This window comes from Neofelis nebulosa, chromosome 9 (genome assembly GCF_028018385.1).
Source record: "Neofelis nebulosa isolate mNeoNeb1 chromosome 9, mNeoNeb1.pri, whole genome shotgun sequence".
In the NCBI taxonomy this organism is placed as follows: domain Eukaryota; kingdom Metazoa; phylum Chordata; class Mammalia; order Carnivora; family Felidae; genus Neofelis; species Neofelis nebulosa.
The window spans coordinates 125,660,967-125,679,095 of NC_080790.1; the positions used below are offsets into that span (position 1 = coordinate 125,660,967).

The window sequence follows — 18,129 nt, forward strand, 5'->3', positions numbered from 1 at the left end:
TTTTGGCCTTCTGTGCACCATTAAACATAGAGAGTAAAAACAAAGAAGTTGAATGAAAATGTCAAAAAGACAGTTTTACTGGTAAGACACCCAGTGAAAACAGGCCATACTAATGACTTATTAATTGTGTGCCTCTTACATTGCACATAACTTATCAGACCCTACACACACCATCTCATTCAGTCCTCACAACAGCCCCCTGATCAGCAGGGTGTTACTGTTATCCCCACACTGCTGAGGAACAAATTGGAGTCCAGAGAGGTGAAGGGAGATGTCCAAGGTCTCTGAGCTAGTGAATAGGGACTCCGGGCGGCATGTTTGTCCTAGATGCCATCTATTACACCACACACGCCCCTGGGAGATTTGCAGTGTCGCTAGGGCTCCCGAAAGGGGGGAGTGGTGTGGGAGAAAGAGCTCTGGGCCAGGAATTAGGACCCCCTAGATGCAAGAACTTTAGGCAAGTCATTTTTTCTTTCTGAACCTCCGTTTCCCCAGCTATTAATGAGAGGCTTGTCTAGATGAGCTCTGGGATCCCCTTCAGTTTGATTATTCCACAAATGGTTTTGAGAGAAGTGGAAAAATTAATTAAGATAGATCTCTAACTCATACATTTGAGTAAATAAATTCCAGATCAAGCAAAGATTTAAATGTGAAAAAGTCATGAATGTGTAAGAAATAAACAAGGGAGAATTCTTTGCTAATCTCAGAGTGGGGAAGACATTTCTGTATGTGATGCAGAATCTAGAAACTATAAAATAAAATATGGATCAGTTTGACTACATGAATAGAGAAAAATGTGTGCATGTGAAGAAATGCCAAAAATAAAGCCATAGAACAAATGACAAGTAAAAATTACTTATAATTTCTCTTAAGGCAAAAAGATTAATTTCCTTAATGTATAATGAACTCCTGCAAATCAATAAGAAAAAGGGCTACAATCCAATAGAAAAATGGGCACAGGATTTAAGTAAACAGTGTACAGAAAAGGAAATAGACATGGAATGATGGTCAGGTTCACTCACAGGAACAGTACAAGCTAAAACAGCCAACTACTGTTTCACCTTTCAGACTGAGGAAAAAAAGACAAAAAGACAAGTGTTGATAGGAATATGTTGAAACCAAGTGTTCCTCCTACATACCCAATGAGAGTTAACCTCTGTGGAGGCAGATTTGGCAGTGTCTATTACCCTACCCAAATCACAGATCCTTTAATGAATGTGGCAGTTCTACTTTTATGGAAGCCAGGGGCGCCTGGCTGGCTCAGTTGGTGGCGTGTGGGACTCTTGATCTCGGGGTTGTGGGTTCAAGCCCCAAGGTTGGGTGTAGAGATTACTTTAAAACGAACAACAACAACAAAAAAAACCCCAAAGTCCATCAAGAGGGAAGTAATACAACAGAATACCATACTGTCAATGAAGAAAGTTTTAGCTATATAAAGATTTTGGGTTTGTCTCTTGTGGTTTTTTGATGTAATCAGTGCTGTGGTTTCAGGTCCTCTGCCCATTTTTAATTGGATTACTTGTGTTTTTTTGTGTTGAGTTGTAGAAGTTATTTATGTGTTGTGGATATTACCCCCTTATCAGATATATCATTTGCAAATACCTTCTCCCATTCAGGTCTGTCTTTTCATTTTGTTGATGGTTTCTTTCACTGTGCACAAAAATTTTTATTTTGATATAGTTCCAATAGTTTATTTTTGTTTTTTGTTTCCCTTGCCTTAGGAGATATGTTTAGAAAAATATTGCAAGGCCAAAGAGATTACTGCCTGTTTTCTTGTAGGGGTTTCATGGTTTTATGTCACATATTTCGGTCTTTAATCCGTTTTGAGTTTATTTTGGTGTATGGTATAAGAAAGTGGCCCGGTTTTCCTAGTGCAACTTCTTGAAGAGACTGTCTTTTCCCCGTTGTTTATTCTTGCCTCCTTTGTCATAGATTAATTGGCCATATAAGCATGGGTTTATTTCTGGGCTCTTCATTCTGTTCCATTGATCTAGGTATCTGTTTTTGTACAAAGACCATACTGCTTTGATACTACAGCTTTGTAGTCTATCTTGAAATCTGGGGTTGTGATACCTCCAGCCATATTCTTCTTTCTCAAGATTGCTTTGCCTGTTTTGGGTCTTTTGTTTGTTCGTATAAATTTTAGTATTATTTAGTATTCAGTATTATTTTAGTTCTGTGAAAAATGCTGTTGGTATTTTGACAGGGATTACATCGAATCTGTAGATGGCTTTAGGTGGTCTGGGACATTTTAACAATGTTCTTCCAATTCATGATCATGAAATATCTTTCTATTTGTGTCATCTTCAGTTACTTTCATCAGTATTTTCTAATTTTCAGAGTACAGGTCTTTCACCTCCTTGGTTAATAAGTATATTCCTAGTAATTTATTCTTTTTGGTGCATGTCCTTTTTTTTGAGTTTTATACTACATGCACACGTATTCAAGAAGGAAATAATTTAAAAATAAAGTGAATGTTTTCACTATGAAAAATACAAAAATTTTAACTGTAATTTAAATATGTGATATATTTTTTATTTAACAGTTGTGAGCATTTTCCCATGTCTTCTAAAAATATTCACATTTTAATGCCTGAAGTGTATTTCATTTAGCTATAAATTAAACATTTGTATAATTGTATATATTTCTCTGTTGTCCATATATGAGCTCATTTTAGTGTCTTAGTTTTTGACTATTATAAATACCATAATGAACATCTTTGTATATCTGCATTTACAACTTGGATTTTTTTCTTAGAACAGTTATGAGCTTAGCTGCTCAAGGATATGAAAAAAGTTGGTTTCTTTTTTTTTTAAGTTTACTTATTTTTGAGAGAGACAGAGAGAGCGTGCATGCATGAGAAGGGCAGAGAGAGAGAATCCCAAGCAGGTGCTGTCAGCGCAGAGTCCTTCTCGAGGTTCTGTCTCACGAACAGTGAGATCATGACCTGAGCCAAATTAAGAGTCAGACACTTAACCGACTGAGCCACCCAGGCACCCAAAACTTGAGGTTTCTTGATGCATCTTATCAAATCACTCTGCAGAGACGTTCTGGTGGTTTATACTGTGACAGGCAGTCTGATAATGACCATTTTCTGACGTAGTTCCCAACTCTAAAGATTCATTTCCCCGTTGCTGTTGACTATAAGCAGCAGAGAGCAAGAATTCAAGTGTTGAAGAAAAATGAAATTGTGTACTTGTGCTGTGGCGCAGGGGGCTCCCCAGACTAAACCCTACAATCGCTTTGGAATCCCTGTTACTCAAGGGAACGAGGAGGGGACAGGGGTAGCCGGAGCATGTTGGCTGGGTTGGTGTTTTCCAGGATTGGGCTTTGCACTTGGCACACTTCCCTGAACCAGGAGGACCAGCTCCCTGCACAGGGCAGCTTGTAAGGTCAGCCAGGCAAGGGCAGGAGTCAAAGCCCCAGGGTGTCTATTCCATCAGGAGGCTGGCCTTTTAGATGTAGCTTGTAACTCCATCCCACAGTGGTATCAGATTCTAGAGGTACCGGACAAGAACGTTATATCAGTCTACAGTGGACTGAGGCCTTTCCCAGCAGCCCTGCGGAGTCACTTTATCATCCCCACCAATTGGCTAAGAGAGATGGAGGGACAATAGACAGGTAGACACAAACTTGAGAAATATTTATTGAGCACATACTCTTTGCCAGGCATTGTTTGAGAATCTAAAGATGAAGCACAGAGCATGTTGGCCCAGCTGCCAAGATTAGGCCTTTGGGTCTGGTGTGGTGAAATCTCCTGGAGCTTTTCTAGTTGGAGAAAAGCTAAGGACACAGAGCTTGGGGAGATGGTGTGGCCTGCCCAGGGTCTGTCCCTTCCCCTCGGATGTGGATGTAACATGGAGGATGGGCTTTGGGTCTAAGATATTTCTGAGTCATGGTTATGAACTCACCTCACTGACCTCAGAGGGCTATTGTGGCAATTTAGTTAAGTGAGGTAGGGAAAGCACAGAACGACTTGGCAAGTGTCACCTTTATTATTATTGTTTAGAATTGCCATAAATTTTAGTGTTATTACTGTTGTTGCAACAGGCCATTCCCCTGTTCTGAAGCTTTGAGCCATTTCCCAAGAGAGAGAGTGCAGGAGTGAAATTTCTGTGACCTGCAGAAGGAACCACTTCTGGGGCTTCAGAGAGTTCATTGTGTTGTTTTGTTTTTTTTACTGACAAGACCAAGCACTGGGGCAACTTCTTTCTCTCAAGGCAACCAAAAAAAAAAAAAAAAAAAAAAAAAAAGAAGCCTGAGCACACCCTCTGCTGGAGCTTGGGGGGATTGCCTTAGACAGGATCCGGCCCTGCCTTTATTTTACAGATGTCGGGGAACAGAGGTCTGGAGAGGAGCTGAGCATTCTGAGCGCCCCCGCTGTATTCTTTAGTGGTCTCTTCTGAGCTCGGTGTTGTGGGGAGACATTGGGGCCAGCCCTCCACACCAGTAGCCCACCCTTTCACACATGCACACTCCCCTTCGGCACTTCCCAAGCCCACCCCAGGCACCTTCTGCCAATGTCAGTTACCTAAGGAAAGCATCACACGGTAACTTGGGCTGATAAGAACTTCTGCAATTACAAAAATACAGTCTTAGAAGTTTCCCTTAGTTACAAAGAACCACACTTGATAAGGTGGTTTTTTTCCTTGTATTTGCTCTTTCCCTATAGAAACTAGTTTCTATGTTAGGTGTTATTTTGCAGTTAACAGTTTATCTCAGAAACCTTGCCATATCAGTACAGGTTCATCTGGTATGATTTGATTGCCTTCAGAAACTCAGAGGTGTTCAGTGAGAGATATTCATGTCCCCCTAGCAGATGAATATTTTAATACAATAGCAATACTGATTGTTGACAAGGGTGCAGATAAATGGACAAGCTTATAGTGCTGTGCGTGGGAATATAAATAGGAGTAGTACAGAATTTATAAGGTTTTTTTTTCCCTTCATCTTTTATTGTCCTAAATACCTATGCTATTCACAAAGGCAACTTGGAAATGTGTCTAAACAATGTGGCTTAAACATCATCTCACCCTTCCTTTTAACCCAGCAATTCTACTTCTAGAAATGCATTCTAAGGAAATAACTAGAGCTAGACACAGATTTACATAAAGACCACATACTATGTGTAAATGGCAGAAAATTGGAAATACCTCCATGTTCATTTCTAGAGGACTGATGAAATCTTGGTACATCCAAGTACACATGTACAAAACTCACCTAGAGAGAACCTTAAATGATATGTTCTAGAGTGTTCTACAGAGTAGGCTATAAAATACATGGTATGATCTCCCAATTTTTAAAAATATATGTGGCTCTTTTTTATGTATGTGGTTCTCTTCTCGTTCTAGGCTGTATTATCAACGACCAGAGCTCTTAATCATAGTAACTCCTAATTTCCTGTCTTTCTTCCCCATGCCACCCCCTATCCCTCTTCTGAGTTCTAGCCCCGTACCTCCATTGACCTACTGTATGTCTCCCCTTTGAGGGCTCACAGGCCTCTCCAATTTGGTGTGGTCAAACAGAACTCAGCCTTCACCCCACCATCATGCCCCAAAATATTCCTTCTGTGCTGTTCATCTCAGTCAGCCACATTTTCGTCTGCTTACTCATGTCAGAAAGCTCACTTCCCCACCATTCAGATACCAGGTCCTATTGATTTAGCCTCCAAATTACATCTAGAATCTGCACCACCACCTCCTGCCTCCACTGACCATCCTCTCACACCTGACCTTCTGCAGGAGCCCTCAACTTGCCCACTTCTGGGCCCTGCTCAACCCAGATGTCAGAGTCATCTTTGAAAATGCAGATCTGAGCTTTTGTGACCTGGCCAAAACTCTTGAGTCGTCAGGTTGCAGAGGTGATCTGGCCCCTGCCCAGCTCAGCGGCATCCTTGGTGTCACTGCCCCTCGCCCAGCATCCATGAGTCTGTGGCTCTTTTGGTTCTTCCGTTCCACCAAACCCGTCCCTCCCCTGAGCCTTCACACGTGCTCTTCCCCTCAACTCCTTATCTAGATAACACTCGTTCTTCCCTGGAGCTCATCTAAACCGTCACTTCCTGATCCCCAGCCTTGGTCAGACCCTGGTAGTCACTCCAGCACCCTGCCTTCTCCCTGGAAGCCCTGAGCACCCAGACAGTTCCTCGGGTGATTTAGGCAATTTGCTGTGGCCCCCAGCAGGCTGTAGGCTCCCGGAGGGCAGGGACTGTGGCTGACTTGTTCATGGCTTCATCTGCAGCATCTAGCCAGTGCTAGATATTTATCAGTAACTTTAGAGGAAAGACAAGGGATGTTCTTTCAACTGGCGATAGTGGTTTTCTGGGTGTGAAACTTTGGGTGATTTATTTTGTTCTTCATACTTTTCTGTGCTGTTTTCAATGATTAAGGCAGAAACTGTCATTTTGTCAAAAGACATCCGTGCTAGGGACCGGAGCAGAGTCTTCCCTGCAGGATGGACCCGGCCTCACCTTTGTGCTCCTGCCCCTTTGCCCACAGGCCTGAAGAGCGATGCGACAGGCGTGATGGAGGTCGAGTCCTCCTACTCGGACTTCATCTCCTGTGACCGGACAGGCCGTCGGAACGCGGTCCCTGACATCCAGGGGGACTCTGAGGCTGTGAGCGTGAGGAAGCTGGCTGGAGACATGGGCGAGCTGACACTCGAGGGGGCAGGTCAGTACCCACGGGTCTTTAGCATTCCTACACTTCTGGGCTCCAGGGCTGTCCTCCAAGTCATAGACCGCCCACTCCAAATCAGTCCCAGGTGGCATCTCAGGCCCTGAGGACTCTCTGGCCAGGAACCTGGGGCTCCTCCCTTTCCTCGCTGCCCTCCATCCACAGGGCCTGTCAGTTCTCCCAGACTCAGCCCAGGTCCTTCGGCTTCCCTCCAGCCCCACAGCCTCCCTGCACCACTCCCTGCCGGCCAGTTGCCAGCAAGACAGCAAGACTCACTCAGACCATCCTGTCTCCTCCTGCCTCTGCCAAGCCCATCATCACAGGGCCCTGCCGTGGGGCCAGACCCTACCCTGCCCTGCCTCTGGGTTCTCACCGGGGGCCCCTCTCCCTTCACCTTCTGTCCTCCAGCCATACCCACCATTAGTCTGTTTCTGTCAGGGTGCAGGCCTGCCCTGTCCAGAGCCTTCTGTGTCAGTTTCCTCTACTAGAACCTTCCCATTCAGTCCTGGGGTTGCCATCTCCCTGCTCAGGCTGTACTCAGAGGCACCTGCCCAGTCACTGACCTTCGTCACTCTGACAAGGTTTCATGTGTTTAAATGTGAGCTTCAGGAGAGCAGGGGCCTTCTCTTCTGCTGGCGCATAGCAGGTGCCTGGGAACTACAGGCTTCATGAATGAATGGGGGAGATAGCAAGCCAGCCGCCAACCCCCACAGTGCCTGGGGCCACCCTTCTTTCAGCCCTGGGACCTTCCTCTAGACAGCCTTCTCTGACCCTCCTGCACTGGGTAGAGCCCTCTCCTCCCTGTCCCCAGAGTTCCACGGAGGCGGTGTCTGTACCACATCACCTCCTACAGCAAACTGCAACTGTAGGGCTCCGTGGGTCTCCCACAGAGCTGTCCTGGAGGCCCACCATCTTACTTTCCTCCATGTAGCCTTCAGTCCAGAGCGCTTGGTGCTTGTTGGCCAGAAGTGACCGTGGAGTACGGAGCAGACTGTGGGCACATGGACTCACCCCTCTCCTGTAACAGATGGCCCTACAGGCCCAAGAAGCTGGGTGGCTTGCTCAAGGTCACCAGCAAGTTAACACTGTTAGAACGGCAACCTGCCCAAGGAAGCACACCCCATACCTCCCCCAACCTCCCCCCCGCCTTTCCTGTGGCCACGCTCCTCACAGCTCACCTCAGTCTGCTGCCTCGGAGCCAGAGGAAAGCACGTCTATTTCTCAACAGCCCCTGATCGTCCTTAACATGCTGCTCCCTGGGCCTGGTTCCTCCTGCCCTCCCTCACCTGCCTCACCTTGCTTGCTCTTAGAGACCCAGACTGCTCTACTGAGAAGCCTTCCCTGACAGCCTCAAGCCAGAGGCGACACCTGTGCTCCCAGCCACCTCCATAACCCTACTTAGCACAGCGCCCCTCCTCTCCCACCTGGATCTTTGTCTCGCGTACGTGCTACATGATGGCATATTGGCATATTGCTCACAGCTTCTGCATCCTTATGCTCAGCTCTAGTGAACGGTTTTCTGTCTCCTTCTACCTCAGTAGTAGTAAGCACTCATCCATGGACACAGGCCCTTCTCATACCTGTTTCCTCTAATTTGGAATCCTTGAAGTGTCTGGGTCCTCTGGGTCTAAGACATTTGCCTGCCAGGGTGACGGACATTTGAAAAGGGGACCTGAGGAAGGAACAGTGTTCAGTGCAAGGAAATGAAGCAGTCGTGCTGGAGTGTAGGCCAGCCTGGCTGACGAACCTTCCAGTAGGCCCTGCAATGAGCCGTTTCCACAGGCAGGCCTGGGGAGCTGTGCTCAGTCCCCCGGACTCACTGAGGGAGTGGGCCTACAAAGATTCTGACCAGCAGGCCCGGCTTAGAATCTGTTTGCTTAAAACAGCCCAGGAGACAGATGCCCAGCTGGACGGAAGGGGAAGTATGGCCTTGGCCTGTCCTGGAGGCCCAACCGCCGGCCTTCCCAAGTCTGTGGCATGTTGGTGTTTGTTAACGCTCCCTAAGCATATCGTACACAAGCCTTTGCCTTTCCTGCCTTATGGGGGGAGGATGTTTCCCTACTTTGCCTAATGATAAGAGACAAGACATGAAGAAAGGAATACACTGCCCAGCAGTTTCTGACCATGAAAAATTCTGACCAGTTTCAAATTGTGCCCTGAAACTGACCCCAAGGGAGTCCCAAGAATACTGGTTGGTGAAGAAAGTGCTTGAGAACCTTCTCCCCAAGAGAGAGCTGGGACTGGCACAGAGGAAGTGTTGGCGAAGACATTCCCATGTGCCGGGTGACCACCTTTGGTCTTACGCCTTGGTCACACACAGGTGAAGGTGTCCCCATCCTCACTTTAAACAAATTGCCTGAGGTCCCACAGCAAGGAAACAGAGAAGAGATTACTAGGGAATCCAACAAGAATGTTCCTGCTGGCCAGGGCAGGAAGCTCAGGGTCAAATTGGGTATCAGAACCTGGGAAATTTGCCCGAAGCGCAGACTGGTCTGTCAGGCTTCTGGAGGGCCAGAAGGACCCTCTGGGCCCAAGCTTTTGTTACAGGACCACCCAGGATAGGGGCGGTGGTGGGGATGGGCACCAGACATCCACGTTCTGGCTGCACCACTGGCTACCACCACCTTCTCAGACTGCTACGCAGGTGGGATGAAGCAGTGCCGAGGACAGCCAGCCTTCATAAACCCTGGAGAGTGCTGCTTTGTGGCCAAAAAAATTCAGTGGGAAAGACATTGGCTCTCTCCACTGCTTATCTCTAGCAAATCAGTTCATGTCTTCGAGCCTGCTTTTCCCATCTGTATCATGACTCTAATCATAATCTCCAGGCTGTGTGGATGCTCCAGCCTCAGGAGCTCAGGACAGGGTGGGGTGGTTCTCCTTGGTCAGTGGAGGGATTGGTCTAAGGATGCAAAGACAGAGGCCCTATTGGGAGGTGGGGCTGGTCTGGTAAGGACACAGCACAGTGAAATGGCCACACCCTGGTACTCCCCTGAGCTAGCCTGTTCCCTGCCCCTTCTCTGTCTTATGAGAACAACTACCACTCACTGAGCACCCATTCTGTGCCGGGACTTCACATTTGCCCCCTCCTTTTGGAGAACCTTCACAGACAGCCTGATCCTCAACTGAGGCTTGTAGCAGTCGCCCATGAGCCTGGCCTTTCATTGAATTATACTAGTAACACCGCCTGCATTTTCTTCGCAAACGTTGTTAGAGGCCAAGCTAAAGGTTTTTTTGGCCATGGCCACCCTTAATCCAGCTCCTGTCCTGCGCCCCAGGGCTCACCCACTGTTCCGACTTCAGCTGCATCCTTCCAGGCCTTCTGTGCTTTACGTTTGTGTATATGCTCCTTTTCTCTCTTCAGAAGGACAGACAGAGGCGGGCACCCCAGACAAGGAAGCTAGCAAGCAGCCTGAGAGCAACGATGGGACCACCTCGTCTTGAGTCTGACCTTGCCCATGGAAGGTGGAAGAGAGACCTGCTGTCCCCACCTGGACAGGGAGCCCTGGCATTGGCCTGGCAGCCCCTTCTCTGAGCCCCTGTACCAGGCAAGCCAGGCCAGAGTGAAAAGGCACCCCCGGAGGCCGCCGTGGCCCCTACCCTGGAAAAACCCTCCCCCTGCACCCTCAGGCTCCACTCGCCCACCACCTCCTCACCGTGCCCGGGCACACTCTCAAGACCCTGTAGCTGCGGGGCATTATTTATTCAGCGGGCACCTGGGTGAGCAGCACCCCAAGAACACGCCTCCATAGGTGGTCTGGGCGGCAACCACGGCCCAGCTCTGCCCCGCCTTCTCCAAGCCCAACCTTCTGGGTCAAGACCTTCGTATCCCTTTTTTTAAAAAACACTTTTAAACTTTTTAAAAACTATAAACCTCTTTTCAGCAGAGAGGAAGGGAGCTGACTTTTTTTTTTTTTTTTTTTTTTTTGGAAGGCATTGTAAGCGGAACTGACCATCTGTGCAGCTCCGCGTCCCCTCGTGGAGCTTCACGGATCCATTTCTAGGGAAGGGGTTTTGTGCTCACAACTGATCAACTCTTTGCCCTTTCTACCAACATAAGTGGCACCTAGGACCCAAGAAATAAATGCTGATGATTTGTGTGACTGGTTTAAGATTATTTCTCCTTTAAGCAGCAAAAGCAGGGGTGGGCCAGGTTTCCCCAAGTTAGTTGGGATCTGTCACTGCCCCGGGTTTCCATGGAAGGGCATACCTGAGAAGATGCTGGTATTCCAGAGGCTGGCACCCTCCTTGGCCTGGTGCCTGATGAATCTTCTTCCATCTGTCCCTCTTGCTTACCCCAGTCCACAGCGCACCCCCATGGGCAGGCCCAGCCCTTAAAACCTACAGTGAGAGGGGGCTCAGAGGTAGCATTTAAGCACATAACTCTTCAAGAGAAGCCTGGTTTCTTCTTGAGGGAAGGCGGGCTATGGTTCCCTCTTTGCCCACCCCCAGCATCAGAAGCTCTAGCTTCTCCTTTGCAGCCCCCGCCAGGGTCCCAGGGTCCTGCTGCTGACCAGGCTGCCCGAGTCCGGGAACCCACAGCCTCCTTCTGTTCTCACTCCACCCAAGACCACAGCGCTGCACAACACTAGTCATTAGCTTCTTTATTGAGCACCAGATTTTCAGCATGAGTCCCCATAGGAAGGTTTCAGATTCAACCAGACTCTGGTCCACAGTCCGAGGAGAGATACAGCGTGCTGAAGTTTTCACGTGTACAGAAACAGGCACACAGGCTTCAAGAGCAGCAGTAGCTGACTATGGGAACCCTGGTCTTCCTTGAAGGAGTAAAGGTAGGAGTGTCATTCCAGGCCCCAGAGTCAGGGAGGCTCCATCCACAGGGTGAGGGCTTGGAGAGGTGGCCGTGATGTCTTCAGAGACGCTGCCCTGCTTGCCAGGTCAGAGACACAGGTTAGGCACCTTCTAGTACCCAGGATGTAAGAAAATCCCAGAATATCAGAGCCAGAGAGGAACCCTTGCTGCAGATGGGGAGACTGAGGCTTAGAGCAAGAGAATGCTTTGCCAAGATCACACAGTAAGAAAGCAGAACAGAGCTAGGACCTAGGCCCAGCTCCCCTGCCCTTCACTTTAGGTGGCCATGGTGACAACCCAAGTTGCCAAGACCTTTGGGACTACACTTCAGAAACTCTCCCCTGAGACCAGCCTCAAGGCAGCATTACACAGAAGGTAAGCTGATCCAGTGAGGGGCACTGTCACCTAAAACCACGTGGCCAGGGAGTCCCCACACTCTTGGCACTGCCCAGGAGGGGAAGGGGGTGCTTCTTGCAGGAAATCCCACAGAAAGCCAGGCTCAGCCAAGGCAGGTCGGCAGCCCAGAAGATCAGCCAGGAACATACCTGCAGCAGCCAAAGATGGCATCCCATAGGCTTTATAGAGCAGATCAAGAAGCTTCCTCTTCTCATCTTCCGGGAGGAAACTGGACTTTGCCGCATTGATGTTCTAGAAGGACCAAAATGGTGGATAATATGACACCAGAGAGCATGGAAGGAAGCCCTGGGCAATCTAGTGATGGGCCACCCTCTTCAGTGAACACGGGCAATCGATTAAGCTCAGAGCAGAGAAGGACGTGTCCCAGGTCGCATGGCAGCAAGTGCCAGAGCAGAGACCATGAGGTTCCGTGTTCTTGAAGTGGCATTACAGGACACAGTGATGTGAGGAGGAATTTGGAGAAATGTGAGACAGGGTGGGATACGTGTGGGGCCAGAGAGATACTCCTGCCGGGACGGATTTGGGATGTCACAACCTCTAAAATCAAGGGCTCAGCCTGGGATCTATGAACGGCCTGAAATGTGTGCAGAATTCTAGCTGAGCACACCTTTCTGGAGAGAGAGTGGACAGTTTTTATCAGATTCTTTACAGGCACTCAATCCAGGCAAAGGCTAAAAAACCTGGTACTAGGTCAACACACCAGCCTGAGGTCGTATCCATAGAGGGCACCTACCTCTAGGTCTGGCTTGGCCTGGCCCGTTGAGGCAAAGTCACTCATCTCCAGAGGTTCCGGGCCCTGGCCAAGACCTGCAGGCCTCACACACCCCCAGGCCTCACGCCCACTCACCAGCCTCTTGAACTCCTCTTCAGTAAAGCCCATGTTCTGTTTGGTCATTTGGTAATCGGTTTCCAGGGTGGACTTCAAGATGAGAGGGTCATCCGTGTTGAGTGAGTAGTTAGCCTGGTCACGTTTGAACCTGGATACAGGGGTGAGGGGGAGAGGGAAGAGCCTCCTTTTACTCTGCGGTGAACAGTCACCGCACGTTGGCTTTCACCCTCCCTTGAGCCTTGCAGCACCTTTAGACCTGGAAGAGCTGCTCGCTGTACAAAGGAAGAAAATTCAGGGAACTCAGGCGACTTGTGTAATGCCACGTAACTAGCAACTCAAGACAGACCCATCTGACCAGCCCAGAGCTGGGCGAAGACAGAAGAGGAACAGGTAGAATGGCAGATCATAGGACACCAGAGAGCATGGAAGGAAGCCCTGGGCAATCTAGTGATGGGCCACCCTCTTCAGTGAACACGGGCAATCGACTAAGCTCAGAGCGGAGAAGGACGTGTCCCAGGTCGCATGGCAGCAAGTGCCAGAGCAGAGACCATGAGGTTCCGTGTTCTTGAAGTGGCATTACAGGACACAGTGATGTGAGGAGGAATTTGGAGAAATGTGAGACAGGGTGGGATACGTGTGGGGCCAGAGAGATACTCCTGCCGGGACGGATTTGGGGTGTCACAACCTCTAAAATCAAGGGCTCAGCCTGGGATCTATGAACGGCCTGGAAAGCGGGGAGGCCCAGCAAGCAGCACCCTCTGGAGCCTTCGTCTTCACAGCCCGCACTCTGAGGGAGCTGTCTGGACTCCACCCTGTTCACCCTCAATCCCACTGGCATCAACTCTTCAACCAGCCCTGCGTGGAAAGAGTTCCTGGCACAATCCCAGATCACCGTCTCTGTAAACCCAGGCCTTTCCTGGCTCTTACCTCACTTGACTTGTGTAGCACAATTGTACACTGTTGACTGGTCTTAAAACCCTTTTGATTTCTTGGAGAGCACACTTTTGGCTCGCCTCGTACCAGACTGTCCCTTAAACGTCACTATCTTGCGTTCTCTCCTAGGCCCTCTTGCTCCCCCATCTCCTGAGGCTGTCACTTCTCCATGAACCTTTCTCCAGCCCACAGGCTGTGTGCCTCCAAGAATCTGCACTCGGACGCTCAGCAGGTACCACACGCTCCACCACCCTGAAGCGGACCTCAGGACCCCCTTGTAATCCGATCACAGCCCGAGCTCCTTCCCTTCTTAAGCTTGGCAGACAGACCAGTGCAGGCCTGACCACGGTCGCCCCAAGTTCTTGTCGCCTTCTCCTGTGTCAGGGAAAGGTGGCTTTGCCCTCCTGAGGCCTGATGCCACCACCCCCGGGGCTCAGTCACAGGACAGCTGGAAGAAGGGCCAAGGTGTCTGGTTAGGTGGTGGGTTAGAAGCAGGCTGGGATGGGCCAGACCCCCCCGCCCCCCCACCATGGGAAAGCTTCAAGATAGTGCTTGGGGGAACACCCGGAGGTGCCAGGACTGCGCGAGCTGGAAAGACTCCTCTTCCTGATGCCTAGGAGGCCGAATCTGGAGCGTGGAAGCACCCATCCCACCTCAAGGCCAGCGGAACATTGCGCTGTGGCCACAGGAGTGAGGGGGCCCCCGGTCCACTATTCGGGAGCGGGGCTTCCTCGGCATGTTATAGCACACCCGCGGTTTGGGCTCCTCGTCCGTAAGGTGAGGACAGCAGCACCTGCTCCCCAAGGCCTCAGAGAGATTTCCTATCAAGAGGCCCCGCGTGGGCCAGCACCCAGCCCCTGCACTTCCCTCCCACCCTTCACTTTGCTGTACAAAACCGAATGGGCCCCAGGGCCTGGGCCTCACCGAACCACCGGGTGCTCTGTGTCCGACTTCCAGGCGCCTGTGAGGTAGCTGGACCAGGGGCAGACCTGGAAGAGCAGGTAGATAGCTGGCACGCATGCCCCCAGGCCACACTGTTCCCAGACCCCAGGCTGAGACACCCCAGGGTGTCACCCCTGCTCTGACACCATTCTCCGCACAGCCATGCTGGCCTCCCAGCTGCCGAGTCCTGTGAGCTCCATCGTGGCAGCTTTGATGCCCACTGCCCAGTCCTGCCACACTGGCCCGGCCCCGGCGGCCCCTGCCCTTCCGCCTCGGTCCCCTCGCTCCCCAGCCACTCACCTCGAAATGCAGGTTTTCGCGGCGCAGCCGGGTGTAAAGGGCCTCGTCATCCAGCGTGTGGTAGCCGTGTCCCACCCTCTCTGTCTTCAGCGTGTCCACGGCCTGCAGAGAAGCAAGTGGAGCCTAGTACCAGGTGGGCAGGAAGCGGGGAGAAGGGCCCCACGCCAGCCCCGCCTCCTCACCTGTCTCACCACGTCTGCGGAGCCCACCTCCCCTGCATGGACAGTGCGGTGAATGCCGCTCCTCACGGCCTCCTGGAAAGGCAAGTGCCGGTCACGGGCGGCCTGGGGGGCCCCAGCAGCCCGACCTTCACCGCACTCTGGGTCTGAGTTTTGGCAGCCTTGAACTACGCCCAGTCAGCTGGCCTGCTTCAAGATGGGGAAGTCGGGGGTTTTGTTTGTGTCATCGTAATCTAAGTGGCAGCTGCCCTTTATTAGACAATTATTATGTGTCTCTCACCGTATGAAATGGTTTGTATATGTTACCTAACATCCACAAGTATTATGATACCTGTTTTACAAGGAGAGAAACAGACCCAGGAAAGTAACAGGACGATGATCGAACAGGTGGGGAGCCGAGCTCTGAATCTTGGAGGGGAGACTCCAGAGCCCCTTCTCTAAAGCCCCCCGCTGCATCCACGGGAAGTGCATCGTCAGGCTTCGAGATGTCTGCTCTAACTCTGTCGTGCCAACAGATGCGACGGAAGCCCAGAGAAGGGGCAGCCTCACCCAAGTTCACATAGCAAGGTACAGACAGAAAGAAACAGGCTCACACATAGTACTCCCAACACCAAGGGGGAGTCTTCTGTTTATACCAAATTCCCAATGTCTAGCACCCCCAAGACCCAACTAAGCTGCACTAGGGGACCACGGAGGCCTCACGCACCCCAGTCCGTGTGACCTCTCCCTCCTGGGTGGAAGCCAGCTCCTGGTGCTCACCCGGTGTCGCCCTCCCCACCTTCCTGCGGGACCCACCTCGTAGGCCTTCACGTGTCCCGGGAAGAGGCTGCTCCCTTGGATGGTCTCGTCTCCAGCCAGGTCAATGGCCACCACAGTCTGATGCTGGTACTTCTTACACAGCTCCACCACCTCCAGGGACCAGTCTGTGGGCAAGATGCCCACCGGGTCTCTGATGGCATCACCGAGGAGAGCCCCACCCCCCCGCTCACTGTCCCCCAACCTGAGCCCAGCGGCAAGGCGGGGGGCCCACGTTGGGTCTTCAGATCCCGCTGGCCATGGCCTAAGCACGTGGCCTTTGGCCAACCCCTCCATCCAGGGCCTCGCTTTCCTCTCCTCTGAGAGGACTCCAGCTGCCACCGCATCGGCCCCTGGCCAGGCCCTGTGTGGAAAGTGCCGAGGGCGGGGCCTGGCTTGGTCGACAACAAATGGCTGTGTCTCACCTGACCCCACCTCTGCCCTCGAGGGGGCGGGGTGAGCTAAGCCTCACTTGGCTCATGAGGAGATGGAGACCCCCCGGTTTAACACGGAAGCCCAGAACAGACCCCACACGAGCGCTACTGGACGTATTGCTAGCATACTCCGTCCTCTTAACCAATCAAGGCGTCATGAAGGGTTTAAAAACGGGTGAACGGTCACAGGCTTTGGCACCAGATGGCCCTGTGTTCTCGCGTGGGCTTTCTGCCTTCCTGACTGAGGAGAGAGAGGCTCCCCCGCCCTTCAGTCTCCTCATCTATCAGAGGGGAGACAACGGCTGTCCTACCTCACAGGCTGCTACAAGGATCAGAGAAAATACGTGCAAGTCTCTGTACATGGAACCTGGCCTAGATTTTTTTTTCTGTTGTTCAGGTTCCTTTGGATTTGTGCTGCCTGCAGGTCACGTGGCCGTCAGGCCTGATCTCCCTGGGGAGAAGCGTCTCTCGGCTGCCAGGAGTTCCGAGCCCGAAGCCCCAAGGTCCTGCTGAGGGGCTCAGCACCATGGTGGTGGGGGCAGGGGAAGCCCGATGTGGCTCCAGGGCCAGGCTGGGGGATCGGCCGGTGTCAGAGGGGCGGCCTGGGGCAGGGCTGAGGGCGTACTCACTGGGCTGGTGGCGCATGCAGCACAGGATAGACCGCACCTTCACCCCAAAGTCTCTCTCTCCCTCCTGGAGGCCCTGGTTCACCACAGCCACCACCTCGTCGGGGGTGAGATCCCCTCTGTGGGGGGAGAAGAGTAGGGATGGGGCAGAGGCAAAGGTCTAAAGGACACAGCCCCGGGACTGGGATGTGGGGGGGCATTGAGGGGAGAGAGAGAGAAGAGTCTTCTGAAGCGGCTTCAGCCCCCATGAACCCACCGCCTCTGGGGAGAAAGACATGGCCCCCAGCCCTGGCACACCCCACTTCCGGCTTGCTGGGGCACTTCCAGACTGGAAGGTGTGTGGGGCGGGGGTGGGGGGTGCTGGTCAGACACAACCCTCCCTGTGGATGCCGGGCACTGATAAGCCCGCCTGCTCAGATTCCCACTAGTCCGCATGTATCAGAGTTGTAGCTAGAAGGGGGCAGTGGGGTTGGGCAATGCCACTTAGAGACCCCTGGGGTCCCGGCAGAGGGGCAGGAATGGGCCACACTCACTTCAATCACAGGGTTAGAACAGGACACCTAGAAGTCACTGAATGAGGGGGTTAATGTTTCTAGACTGTGGGTCTGTGTCCGGGACAAAGGAGGCAAGACACAGATGCCCACTTTTTCCAAAGGTAGATAAGTAAGTAAATAAATCAGCCAGCAGGCCAGCCAGCCAGCCCAGATGAGGGCTGGGAATGTCTCATGTGACAGAGTTAAGGACAGGACCTTAACTTTCTGAGGGCATGGACAGGACCAGGGGGCGTAACGTTAGGTCGGGCTCCTACCAGCCTGCCCCCGAGTCTCAGGTTGACCCATCCCACCATAGCCTGGGACCGGCCCCTCCAGGTGGTCACTCACTCTGCCTGGTCCCAGGGGATCGGCTCCACTTTAGAGTTGGCCAGCAGGTGCGGGCTGTAACGCACCTCCACATACACCACGCCCTCCTTGGCCTTCATCTCGACAAACTCATAGGCGATCCTTTTGATGGCCTCCCGGGAGCCCCTGGGAAGGGAAGGGAAGAGAAGGGTTGGGAACAATAATCTGATTTTTAAAACGGGCAAAGGACCTGAATAAACATTTCTCAAAAGACATACAAATGGCCCGGTTTTATGAAAAGGTGTTCAGCATCACTATCAGGGAAATGCAAATCAAAACCACAACCTCACACCTCACA

General features: G+C 51.4%; 2 protein-coding genes across 8 annotated transcripts in view; one reads left to right on the plus strand and one right to left on the minus strand.

Annotated features, from left to right (window-relative positions):
- Positions 1–10,771, plus strand: part of PKIG (cAMP-dependent protein kinase inhibitor gamma) — a 99,774-nt gene extending 89,003 nt beyond the window's left edge. For all 5 annotated transcript variants that reach the window (XM_058685732.1, XM_058685730.1, XM_058685734.1 and 2 more), the window contains 2 exons: positions 6,495–6,668; positions 10,033–10,771. In XM_058685732.1, coding sequence (XP_058541715.1) covers positions 6,521–6,668; positions 10,033–10,112 — 228 coding nt within the window. In that variant the 5' untranslated portion in view covers positions 6,495–6,520 and the 3' untranslated portion in view covers positions 10,113–10,771. The remainder of the gene's footprint in view (positions 1–6,494; positions 6,669–10,032) is intronic.
- Positions 10,772–11,257: 486 nt separating this feature from the next.
- ADA (adenosine deaminase) overlaps positions 11,258–18,129 on the minus strand; it is a 28,148-nt gene continuing 21,276 nt past the window's right edge. For all 3 annotated transcript variants that reach the window (XM_058685714.1, XM_058685716.1, XM_058685715.1), the window contains 9 exons: positions 17,814–17,957; positions 16,936–17,051; positions 15,873–16,000; positions 15,081–15,152; positions 14,899–15,000; positions 14,581–14,645; positions 12,742–12,871; positions 12,023–12,125; positions 11,258–11,552 (listed from right to left, as the gene is read on the minus strand). In XM_058685714.1, the coding sequence (XP_058541697.1) occupies positions 11,539–11,552; positions 12,023–12,125; positions 12,742–12,871; positions 14,581–14,645; positions 14,899–15,000; positions 15,081–15,152; positions 15,873–16,000; positions 16,936–17,051; positions 17,814–17,957 (874 nt within the window). In that variant the 3' untranslated portion in view covers positions 11,258–11,538. The remainder of the gene's footprint in view (positions 11,553–12,022; positions 12,126–12,741; positions 12,872–14,580; positions 14,646–14,898; positions 15,001–15,080; positions 15,153–15,872; positions 16,001–16,935; positions 17,052–17,813; positions 17,958–18,129) is intronic.